At 42.4% G+C, this 13385-nt stretch overlaps 1 protein-coding gene across 11 annotated transcripts in view; it reads right to left on the reverse strand.

The window, feature by feature from the left end:
• Nucleotides 1–7781: 7781 nt before the first annotated feature.
• The window catches only part of LOC144507009 (calpain-3-like), a 132234-nt gene continuing 126630 nt past the window's right edge, over nt 7782–13385 (reverse strand). For all 11 annotated transcript variants that reach the window (XM_078233533.1, XM_078233531.1, XM_078233535.1 and 8 more), the window contains one exon: nt 7782–10839. In XM_078233533.1, the coding sequence (XP_078089659.1) occupies nt 10813–10839 (27 nt within the window). In that variant the 3' untranslated portion in view covers nt 7782–10812. The remainder of the gene's footprint in view (nt 10840–13385) is intronic.

Raw genomic sequence — 13385 nt, forward strand, 5'->3', positions numbered from 1 at the left:
TCCTGCCCAAAATCTGGTAGTTGTGATGCACAAGTTCTACATCCAGTGTCTTTTGCTACAGGTTCATTCACCTCGGCGAACAGAATGTGACATTAGATCCCTCCACCTCAGGTGGGAATTATTAAAAACATCTTTATACAGCAATTTCAGAGCTATTATAGTTCTTGTAAAGAACTGAGAGCTGATAATTTGTTCATAAACCTCATTATACTGGTTTATTTAATCTCTAAATAGGTTTGTGTGTTGGAAAAAAATAGCAAGCTGTATTTAAATAGTACCTTTAGTGTAATAAGACATCCCAAATGGAACAATATAATACAAAATATGACACTGAGTCACATGAGGATGCATTAGGTGAGGTGACCAATGGCTTGGTCAAAGAGTTGCATTTTAAGGAGTGTCTCAAATGAGGAAATAAAGGAGAGAGGTGAGTGGGTTTTTTTAGGGAGGCAATTTCAGATCTCATGTCAAAGTTAATTGTAAGTGAAACCACTAATGGTGGGACAGTTAAAATCATGGATGCCAATGAGATCAGAATTAGATGAATGCAGATATCGCAAAGAGTTGTGGTACTGGATGAGATTACAAAAATAATGATGTGAAAAGTTTAAGGAGGCAATCTGCTGTCCATCATGATGCAGCTTGCCATTTGAGAGTCTGACTAATCTAGGCCAGTTTAAGGCATAAAAAACAAATTTATCTGCAGTCCCTCTCAGGCCCACTTGTTCATGAATGCATGAGTACTTGGAGCAACAACGCACACTCCAACTACTTTTAACCAATTTTGTGAACAGATTTAGAATTGAACTTGGAGGCAGTATTTCAATATTAAGATGGGGCCGGTGCATATTTCAGGCAGTTTCGAGTGGCTGGAATGTACAGACAAATTAGGGATATCCTTGCCATTGCTACATTTTCTGTAATATGGGTGCAACAATGTTGATTTAGGGCCCGGGGGATTTAGAAAGTTGCAACCCATTAATGAAACAGTGAGTTCAGTGAGTTCAAAACATTTACAACAGATTATTTAATAACCTTTCTAAATAGTACACCAACATTTGATAAAAGCTTTGGTATAAACAAAGCATCAGGACAAAAACAGAAACAATGGTGTATTTCCTTATTGACAATATGTTCCCAGTTCTGATATTCTGGTTACTGTTTAAAGTAAATTCAACCTTGTGTTAAAAGCCGACAATTTTATGATGCACATTTCATCTTGTCTCTTGAAGAGCTAGTTGCACAGCTGGTCATGGGGCAAACACTTGGATATTACCTCTTGCCATGTGGTTAAGTCTAAAAGCTTGTGTGATTTACAAGTGGGGAGTTATTGCAAGCAAGCAAGCAAACTCCATAAATCTTAGTTCAAATAAATCCTACCCAGCAACGATGAAGGAACGGTGCTATATTTCCAAGTCAGGATTGTGAGTGATTTGGAGGGGAACTTACGGCTGGTGATGTTACCATGTGTCTGTTGCCCTTGTCCTTCTAGATGATAGCAGCTGTGGGTTTAGAAAGTTCTGCCTAAGGTGCCTAGGTGAGTTCCTGCTTGCATCTTATAGATGGGATACACAGCTGACACTGTACATTGGTGGTGGAGGGAGTGAAAATTTGTGGATGGGATGCCAAGCAAATGGGTCTGCTTTGTCTTAGATGGTGTCAGGTTTCTTGATTATTGTTGGAGCTGCACACATCCAGGAAAGTAAAGAATATTCCACCACTTTCCCCACTTGTGCCTTGCAAATGATGGAGAAGGTTTGGGGTGTCAGGAGGTGAGTTACTTGCCACCAGATTCCCAGCCTCTCACTAGCTCTTGTAACCACAGTATTTATATGGTTGGTCCAGTTCAGACAGTGGTCAATGGTAACCCACAGGATGTTAATAGTGGGGGATTCTCGCGCAGTTGAATCATAGAATTGTAACAGTGCAGTAGCAGGTCATTCAGCCCATTGTGTTTGCACTTGCTCTCCAAATGAGCATTATGATTTAGTGTAATTCTCCTGTCTTTTCCTGCACATTGTTTCTATTAAAATAATCATCTTATGCCCTCTTGAATGCCTCAATCGAACCTGCTTCCAAAACACTTCCAGACAGTGCATTCCAGACAGAAACATCTCACTGTGTGAATTTCTTTTTCTTACATCACATTTGCTTATTTTGCAGATTACCTTAAATCTGTGCCCTGTTGTTCTAAATCCTGTCATAAGTGGGAACAGTTTCTCCCTATCTAATCTGTCCAGCCCCCTCATGATTTTAAACATCTCTATCCATCTCCTCCTAGCCTTCTTATATTCAAGGAGAACAGACCTAACCTTTCCAATCTATCCTCATAACTTAAGTTTCTCATCCCTGGAACCATTCTTGTAAACCATTCTGCACTCTCTCTAATGAGTTCAAATCCTTATCGTGTGCACACGATATTCCAGCTGAGGTCTAACTAGTATCTTGTGTAAGTTCTGCATAAGTTCTTGCTCTTGTACTCTATGCCCCTACTATTAAAGCCCAGGATACTGTATGCTTTATTAACTGTTCTCTCCACCTGACCTGCTAGCTTCAATGATCTATGCACATCTACACCCAGGTCCCTGAGCTCCTGCAACCACTTAAGAATAGTACCCTTTGTTTTTTATTCATTTGTGGGACATGGGCGATGCTGGCTGGCAGGTATTTATTGCCCAACCCTAGTAGCCCTTGAGAAGGCGGTGGTGAGCCACCTTTTTGAATCGTCATATCCATGTGCTGTGGATTGACCCACTATGCTGTTAGGGAGGGAATTCCAGGATTTTGAACCAATGACTGCGAAGGAACGGTGATACATTTCCAAATTAGAACAGTGAGTGGTTTGGAGGAGAACTTGCAGGTTGTGGTGTTTCCATGTATCTGCTGCCCTTGTTCTTCTAGGTGGAAGTGTTCGTGGGTTTGGAAGGTGCTGTCTAAGGATCTTTGGTGAATTGCTGCAGTGCATTTTGTAGATAATACACACTGCTGCTACTGAGTGTCAGGGAGTGGATGTTTGTAGATATGATGCCTATTAAGTGGGCTGCTTTGTCCTGGATGGTGACAAGCTTCTTGAGCGTTGTTGGAGCTGCACCCATCCAGGCAAGTGGGTAGTATTCCATCGCACTCCTGACTTGTGCCTTGCAGATGATGGATGGGCTTTGGAGGTGAGTTACTCGCCACAGTATTCCTAGCCTCTGACCTGCTCTTGTAGCCACTGTGATTATGTCGTGGGTCCAGTTGAGTTTCTGGTCAATAGTAACCCCAAAGATGTTGACAGTAGGGGATTCAATATTGGTAACACCATTGAATGTCAAGGGGAGGTGGTTAGAGTATCTCTTATTGGTGATGGTCGTTGCCTGACATTTGTGTGGCATAAATGTTACTTGTTACATGTTACTTGTCAGCCCAAGCCTGGATATTGTCCAGATCTTGTTGCCTGTGAACATGGACTGTTTCAGTATCTCAGGAGTCGCGAGTGGTGCTGAACATTGTGCAATCATTGGTGAACATCCCTACTTCTGACCTTATGACGGATGGAAGGTAATTGATGAAGTAGCTGAAGATGGTTTGGCCTAGGACGCTACTCTGAGGGAGTCCTGCAGAGATATCCTGGAGCTGAGATGACTGACTCTTCACAATCACAACCATCTTCCTATATACCAGGTATGACTCCAACCAGCAGAGAGTTTGCCCTTGATACCCATTGATTTCCATTTTGCTAAGGCTCCTTGATGCCACTTTTGGTTGATTGCGGCCTTGACATCAATGGCTTTCGCTCTCACCTCACCTCTGGAATTCTGCTCTTTCTCCATGTTTGAACCAAGGTTGTAATGAGGTCAGGAGCTGAGTGACCCTGGTGAAACCCAAACTGGGCATCATTGAGCAGATGTGCTGCTTGGTAGCACTGTTGATGAATCTTCCATCACTTTACTGATAATCGGGAGTAGACTGATTGGACGGTAATTGGCTGGGTTGGATTTGTCCCGCTTTTTGTGTACAGGATATACCTGGGCAATTTTCCACATTGCTTTATCAAAGGATCATAGGATTCCTACAGTGCAGGAGGAGAATTATATATTATATTCTATATTGTCAAAGAGAAATGGTTAGACTTTTTCTTGTTGGAGATGGTCATATCTGGCACTTGTGTGGCGTGAATGTTACTTGCCACTTGTCAGCCCAAGCCTGGATATTGTCCAGGTCTTGCTATATTTGGACATGGACTGCTTCAGTATCTGAGGAGTCGTGAATGGTGCTGAACATTGTGCAATCATCAGTGAACATCCTCACTTCTGACCTTATAATGGAAGCAAGGCCATCTGTGAAGCAGTTGAAGATGTTTGGGCGAAGGACACTACCCTGAGAAACTCCTGCAGTATTTCCTGAAGCTGAGATGCGTGATCTCCAACAGCACCTTCCTTTGTGTTTGGTATGACTCCTACCAGTGGGGAGTTATCCTCCCATTCCCATTGACTCCAGTTTTGCTAGGACTCCTTAATGACATACTTGGTCAAATGCTGCCTTGTTGTCAGGGGCAATCACTCTCACCTCATTCTGGAGTTCAGCTCTTTTGTCAATGTTTGAACCAAGGCTGTTGTAATGAGGATTGATTACTCCCTGCTGAGATCTGTAGGGGATTGGGTTGTGAATTATACCATTTGCTTGAGGCACAGGAATGGCTCTAAATGAGAAGTGGATTAAGTCTTCTATGTTAAGTCTTCAGGCTGAGGGCCTCAGCATTTCCATTGCTGGGCCTGTATCTTGTCTGGTGAATTGGGTTTTTGTTCCCCAGGGATGGATACAGGTAAAGGTAAGACCGAGTATGGAAGAGGGACGTGGGTAGAGAGGGATTCAAGGAAGTGATGAGAGACATATGGAAAATGAAGGAAACGTATGAGAAGAAACTGGCAGATAAACTAAAAGGGAATCCTAAATTCTTCGATAGACATAAAAAAAAGAATGGTTAAAAAAAGGAGTGAGGGCGATTCAGAGCTGGTAGGGAATTTATGCTTGGAGGCAGGAGCATGGCTGAGACATTAAATGAGAACTTTGCATTTTCTTTGCCAAGAAAAAAGTTTCCAGCCATAGTGAGAGGAGATAATTGAGATACTTGATGAGATGAAAATTGCTAAAGAGGAGACTATAGGCTGACTATACTTACAGGAACAAACCATCTTGGACCGGGAATTGTGCAATGAGAAAGGATTAAGTGGTAATTTAGTGGTGAGAGAACCCTGAGGGATGAGTGGCCATATGATGGAATTTCTAGAGGCATATGAAGGAAAAGAGATTGACAAAAATGAATGTAGGCCCTGTACAGACATAAATAAGGGAATTCATAATAGGGAACAAGGAAATGGCTGAGTAACTAAATGTGTACGTTGCTTCTGTCTTCACAAAGGAAGACATGAATAATATACTGGAAGTTCTGAGAAACACAAGTTTTAGTGAGGAACTGAAGCAAACTGGTATTAATAGAGAAATGTTTGGGGGCAATTGGTGTAATTGATGGCAGATAAATCTCCAAGACCTGATAATCTTCATCTTTAAGAAAGTGGCCCTCGAAATAGTAGATCCAGGGTGGTAATTTTCCAAAATTCTTGGTTTCTGGAATGGTTCCCACAGATTGGAGGGTAGCAAATGTAGGCATGTTGTTTAAGAAGGGAGGTAGAGAAAAAACAGGGAATTAGACCAGTGAACCTAACGTCGGTAGTAGGGAAGTTGCAAGAGTCCATTAATTGAAAAGCAGTGATGGATTTACAAAAGGGAAGTCATGCTTGACAAATCTACTGGAATTCTTTGAGGATGTAACTAGTAGAATTGGCCAAGGAGAACCAGTGGATGTTGTTTATTTAAACTTTCAGAACGTTTTTGACTAGGTCTCACATAACAGATTACTATGTAAAATAAAAGCGCTGGGACTGCGGGTAATGTCTTGACATGGATAGACAGCTGGTTAGCAGACAGAAAGCAAAGACTTGGAATAAATGGATCTTTTTTCAATTGGCAGGCAGTGACTTGTGGGGTGCTGCAGGGATCTGCTAGGACCCCAACTATTCACATTGTGTATTAATGTTTGAATCTCCCTGTCAGATTCTTCCTTCACACCCTGAGTCTCATCCATCTGCATGTTGCCCTTGAGGTGGCTGTGGTGGTGGGGGGGGGGGGGGGGGGGAGGGGGGTGAGAGCATTGCCCATCTTTGTTGTGGGAAATTCTTCCAATTGGCCTAATTAATTTAAAGACTAAATCTAATCTTATAATGTATTAAAAAGTTAATATAATTCAGTTACTTATATAAACAGCTGTTTATCTGATGTTAAGTTGATTCCTATAACTAACTCCTAATCTACCTAGTCCCTTCTACTGTTAAATCCCATCTACAATCTCCTTGTGGAATATACCTTTGCAAAGAAGCTCTGGAGAGAGATGAGGTGGTTTTTGCCAAGGTTCATCCCTAGCAGCTCAGTGATGCAGGATTGTGTTCTCTACAGGCTGTTCCCAGGAACACACTCCAAGACAAACATCAGACGTTGCTGGAGGATCATCAACTCAGTGAAAGGCACTCTTTGGTCTGTCGAAACTTGTTGGTATCTTAGTGCAAAGAGGTGTTGCAGACTAGCACATTCCAAAGGCCAGGACTACGTGCTGAGGGATGCACTAAAGCTTGGGGTAGCTGCCACGGAGGCACAATGGGGAAGGTCACTGTCTATGACCTTTGAACCACGGTGAACTGAGGGAAGCGGAACCTCCTCAGGCTGAATGATTCACTGAATGCACACAGTGAATATTACATGTATCCTGGTTGTACAGAAGCACCTTGGAGTGCAACTTGTTCTATGTAGACACTTTAAATACTTTTGCACCATTTGTAAGGATCATTGTAAAATGTCTGCATTTGTTTCTTTGACTGTATTGAAGCATCTCAGAGTGTTACTTGATGTATATAAAAAATATGATTGCATTTTGTGTGATGGCCGTTTTGGAATGCTTGTAATGTTCTTGCAGATACTTTATGAATAAAGTATATTTTTTGCAAAAGAACTGTGCCTTGTAGATGGCAGATAGGCCTTGGTGTCAGTAGGGGAGTTTACTTGCTGCAGAATTTCCAGCCTCTGAATTGCCTTTGTAGCCACAATAATCATATGGCTTGTCCAATTAAGTTACTGGTCAATAGTGACCTTCCAGGATGTTGGTAGTGAGGTTTCACCAATGGCAATGTCATTGAATATGAAGGGGAGGTTGTCAGTCTATCTCTTGTTGGAGCTGGTCATTGCCTGGTCTGTGTGTGGTATAAATAGTACTTGCCATTTATCAGCCCAAGCCTGAATGTCATCTTGGTCTTGCATGAAGGTGCAGAATGCTTCAGCATCTGAGGAGCTTTAAATGATTGTGAACACTTTTGCAGTCTTCAGCAAACATTCCCATAACTGGCTTCAGGAAGTCCATGAGGGGAAATTGATGGAGCAGCTTAAAATGTTTTAGCCTTGGATACTGCACTGAGGAACTTTTGCAGCAATATCCTGGGGTTGGGATGATTGGCCTCCAAAAGCACAATCATCATATTTTGTGCTGGGCATGATTCCAGCCAGTGGAAAGTTTCCCTCTTGATTCCTGTCGACTTCAATTTTGCTAGATTCTTTGATTCCTCACTTGGTCACAAGTTATCTTGGCATGAAGGGTAGTCACACTCACCCCACCTCTGAAATTCAGCTCTTTTACCCATATTTAAACTAAGATTATAAAGTGGTCTGGAGACAAAATATTCTGGAGAAACCAAAACTGATCATCAATGAGCAGCAATTTTTTATTTTTGTTTTTGCTCCCACACATTTATAATTAATAAAATATTAATTCTTTAAGCAGAACTTTAATATACTAAAAGCACACAGGAAAAAGAAGGAACCTAAATAAATCAGACATATATAGGCTGTTTGACTGTTTGAATTCTCAGTAGTGAAACACTGTCATGATCCATCTTTACATCTCTGCTGCACCTCCTTCAACCTTCTTGGAAACTGTGATGTTAACATCTTCAATCTACCCAAGTTCATCACTGCAGTCACCTACTAGTCATGTGTTTTATTTGCAGCAATGTGTCCAACTGATTTACATATAGACCCAGGAAACAAAACATTTCTCAAACTTATTAAATGATGTCTTAGAGCTGTCTCAATGGTCTGGTGGATAAATACACGATGTGGAGATGCCGGCGTTGGACTGGGGTAAACACAGTAAGAAGTTTAACAACACCAGGTTAAAGTCCAACAGGTTTATTTGGTAGCAAAAGCCACACAAGCTTTCGGAGCTCTTAGCCCCTTCAGGGGCTAAGAGCTCCGAAAGCTTGTGTGGCTTTTGCTACCAAATAAACCTGTTGGACTTTAACCTGGTGTTGTTAAACTTCTTACTGGATAAATACACTACCAGAGCTGCACTGAACCACACCAGGTTAATGGAAGAGATTTAGTATAGAGAACAGGAAACATTTCTTCACTCAGAGGGTTGTGAAGCTGCTGAATTCAGATCCAAGCATCTGAGGTAGCAGTTGGGGCCCATAAATTTCGGGAGTTACAGTGGCACTTTAAGAAATTAATAATGGTGTAATTTACTGAGGAAAAGAAATTGCTGGACAATATGCAGTGCTCTGCTATTAGTGATAGTGAAGCCTATCAAATCCCTTCTCAAGAGTTTCCCTATTAAGCTTGATGACAATCATGAATTACAATGTAAATATGAATTATTTGTCACAGCCATTTATTAGTTGAAATTAATGTTGCAAAGAACCCTGATAATGATGCAATTTATAGACCTGACACAGCACCCAATCACGGAAATCTATAAAGTAACTAAAGGAAGTTGTGCAGTCTCATTTCAATCGGTATTGAATTGTTCCTAGAGGTCTTCTTTAACCTTTAATCTGTCTTGTCAATCTATTGTGCTATTCTTGCCATTCAAACCTCAGCAATAGCCAGAATGCAATAAATGTAAGGATTTAAAGCTTGTTCAACACTGAAATGCAAATTATATAGGTTCCTTTATATTTTGGAATAGACAATATGAGGAATTTGAACAGCATGTGCCATGTGTATGGCTTGGAAGGAATGGGTGATTTTGGATCTATGGTTCCCAAACCACAGTGGTTTTGTTCATGTCATTTCTGGGTCTATTATAAGCTAATTGATAAAGATTGATATACCCTGAATTAGTCAACAAGCCTATAATTATTTGATCATCAGGATGATAGAAGGCAAACTAGATAGACCTTGGTACTTCTTCATTTAGCAATTCCTACATTCCTATGAAAGTGATGCAATGACCCACTGGGTGTTCCACAGTTTTTATCATGAAGGATAATTCCGCTAGTTCTATACTTCATGGATGAAAAGTGTTTGTACCTTTTGCCATCTATCCTGCCACTCACTCCAAAATTTCAAGGAATAATACGGCAATTTCCAATCACATGAGTTACAATGTCCTCTCCATCTGCTTGCTCTTTAAAAATTCTAACTTACTTTTAGTAAGTCGCTTTTTCTCTCTTAATTCATTCTTGTTTTCTTTCTATTTCTCACTCATTCTGTTTTAAAATTTTGTTTGACTCCAATTCAGCTCATTTCCTTCTCCATCATTCACTCTGTCTCTTTATCCTTTTTACTACAGGTTAAGGTGATAAGACCATTGAGCATAATGTTCATGAGGCCTTATATGTAACATTGACATCACTGCACCATTATCAGATCAACATTCCAGCATTTTGCACTGTAAATATAGTACAATTTAACCGGTGAACAGAAAAGCCCAAGTAATGATGTTCCCCACCAATCTCATCATTGCAGCAATTTCTGGTCCTTCATCTCTTTGATGTTTAAATTGGATAGGTGGATGAAGGGAAAGGTGTTAGGAATGAGATAAAATGGGTAAATGTGATTAGTAGTACAAACTCACGAGGAAGACAGCCGCTCTATGGTCTATTGCTGTGTTTTAACTGCAATGCTTTTGTTTGATTCAATTTCAAGTTCCAGGAATCAGTGGGCAAACCAATGTTTGTTGCCCATCTCTAGTTACCCTGAGTAGGTAATGGTGGAGCTTGTTCTTGAACCACTAAGTGGCTGTATAAAGTTGAGACACTCACTTCAGTTTGGTGTGCAGCTGTACTTATATGTGATCTATTGTCAGTACTGACTTCAATGATCTCAGGCTGGGTTAGGAACAGCCCTGACTGAGAGAGGGGGGAAGAAATTGTTGGTCACTTCCCTGCTGGATAATACATGTGTGGGGAAGCTGGCATGTAATTTAATCAATGCTCCCTCAAACAATCTACCAATATTAACTAGCTTGGACACAGGTTGTAGTAGCCGGATTTGGTTGATTCTTCCAAATGTGCGCTGTTGCACCAGGGCCAACTGAATAGAACCTTAGATGATAATTTCCCCAACGCCTGAAACCAATTGTAGTGACTGATCCCAAACCCTGAACCAGGGAATCTTCTATTCAATGTTATACCAGACAATGCATCTACCCACTAGGAGGCAGAGTTTAGAATAAGGGGTTTATTGTAAAATCATACAAGAGCGATAAAGAAAACTTGTACTTTTATCCTGGCTTCATGTGTTCCCAATTGCAAAGGTTCACACAGTTGCAGTAAGACATGCTGATGTGACAGTATGTAACAGGCAGCTTTACACCTGGATTCCTGAAGTACCATTGGATGTCATCATAGGTAGAAGACGTTGATTTCGCATATGCTGCTATTGAGGTTTGGGCGTTGAGTTTGAGGTAATAGCCAGGCATGTAAACTACCAGATGTCCTGAGACTTTTAAGCATATAAGGTGAGTTGCAACCACTGTGGAAATAAGAACAGCATACACATTAATCCTATCAGTAAGGAATGCAATGTGTTCAATTGGAGGTCAAATCAGATAAGAACAGAGGAACAAAGAAAACATAATTTGCACCATACAACCTTTCCCTTCACTGAAAAACATTCACTGCAATTTCAATAAATAAAATGCATTATTTGAGGCATACTAAGCTGTTCTGAAATGTATAATCTCAAATTTGGGCGGAATTCTCTCATTTTGAGATAAGGTGCGGTGTCGGTTGGCTCTGGTGGAGCCTGTCCCACTAAACAGAATGGCGGGATCCCGTGCCAGATTCTGCACTTGGAAGTTAATTAATTATGCACAAGCGAACTCCCTTGCAACCCTACTGGCAGCCTTGTCTGCCCTCCCTTAGCTGATGGGTTCAAAAGTCCCAGCGTCATGTTTAAATACCAATCCAGCACACTCATAACATTCTCTCCAGCCCACCCATCTACACCAGACCATGCAGAGTGTCAGCAACCCAGAGGGAAAAGGTGAGCAGCCTCAGGAAGAAGTCTGTTCCTTGATTCAACTACCTTCTCCCCAAGCCAATCACCTGAGGAGTGCCCAGGCCCCATTTGGACCTCTATCCACCGCATCTGGGGGTCTCCATCCCTCCCTTCCAGTAAATAATGTAGTATCCCTTTGACCCATTGTTTGTAACCTTTTCATGCAGGCTTGTCAAGGTCCAGCTTCCCTCCACTGGTCTTCCCTCTGTCTTCCATTGTTTGCCTTCTTCATCCACCTCCTTGCCGCTCAGCCTGCCTCTTCAGCCTTGCCTCTCACCGCTCCTTGCACAGCCCTCCTATATTGCTCCCCTTATCTTTATTAGGCCACATCCCATCCTCACCTCACACTCCACCCCCGGTCAAACTTCAGACCTTTGTTACGGTGGCAGCATGAGTCCCGCAGCACAGCCCTGTCCAGATAAACACGTGAGGCAGTTGCAGCAAGATCCGACCAAAGAACAACACCTGTCAACTCAACAGACTGATCAAGACTTTTGATCCGGACCTTCAGAGCACCCTCCATGCTCTCATCCCACGTACTCCCCGCGTTGGAGATCTCTACTGCCTCCCGAAGATCCACAAGGCCAACACACCCGGCCGTCCCACCGTATCAGGCAATGGGACCCTGTGTGAGAACCTCTCCGGCTACGTCGAGGGCATCCTGAAATCCATTGTACAAAGAACCCCCAGCTTTTGTCGTGACACTACGGACTTCCTACAGAAACTCAGCACACATGGAGCAGTTGAACCAGGAGCACTCCTCGTCACAATGGATGTCTCGGCACTCAACACCAGCATACCCCATGGTGACAGCATTGCTGCAACTGCCTCAGTACTCAATGCCGACAATTGCCAATCTCCAGATTCATCTGCTTCATCCTGGACCACAACGTCTTCACCTCCAACAACCAGTTCTTCATCCAGACACACAGAACAGCCATGGGGACCAAATTCACACCTCAATATGCTAACATCTTCATGCATAGGTTCAAACAAGACCTCTTCACCGCACAGGACCTTCAACAGACACTATACACTAGATACATCGATGACATTTTCTTCCTTTGGACTCATGGCGAACAATCACTGAAACAACTATATGATGACATCAACAAGTTCCATCCCACCATCAGACTCACCATGGACTACTCTCCGGAATCAGTTGCATTCTTGGACACACGCATCACCATCAAGGACGGCCACCTCAGCACTTCACTGTACCACAAGCCCACGGATAACCTCATGATGCTCCACTGATAGCCAAGTTCCGCACACATGAGGATGGCCTCAACCAGGATCTTGGGTTCATGTCACATTACCTGTAACCCCCATGACTTCCCTAGGCTTGCAAAATCTCACTAACTGTCCTGGCTGGAGACAATACACATCTCTTTAACCTGTGCTTAACCCTCTCTCCACTCACATTGTCTGTACCTTTAAGACTTGATTACCTGTTTTAAGACTTGCATTCCAACCATTATCTTGTAAATTGAGTTTGTGTCTATATATGCCCTGTTTGTGAACACAACTTCTCACTCACGTGATGAAGGAGCAACACTCCAAAAGCTCATGCTACCAAATAAACCTGTTTGATTTTAACCTGGTGTTGTGAAACTTCTTACTGTGCTTACCCCAATTCAGTGACACAGGAAGGTCCATGGATTCAGAAGCACAGCGCTGTCCATGAAGACCAGCTCAGCCTGGAGATGCAGGTGGGAACGGGTCTGTCCCGGCAGAGTGGTGAACAGTATATTAGGAGCAGCACAGCACTATGCAGAAAGTTGTTACACCCACCCAAAGTCTCTAGTGAATTGAGGACCACCTTGTGCATGCCACTCATTAGTAATTGGATTAGACACTGACGTGATGCAAGATTGAAAGGCCTGACAGGCAGCTGTTTCAATTAGCCTTTATGAGGTGTAAATGGCATTTGTACCACCTGCCAGCGGGAAAAGCGACCCGCCATTGGGAGAATTGCAACAGGGTTTTAAGCCTGTGGGTTTCTGACTTGTCTCCTG

The sequence above is a fragment of the Mustelus asterias genome, chromosome 18, assembly GCF_964213995.1.
Source record: "Mustelus asterias chromosome 18, sMusAst1.hap1.1, whole genome shotgun sequence".
NCBI classification, from domain to species: Eukaryota; Metazoa; Chordata; class Chondrichthyes; order Carcharhiniformes; family Triakidae; genus Mustelus; species Mustelus asterias.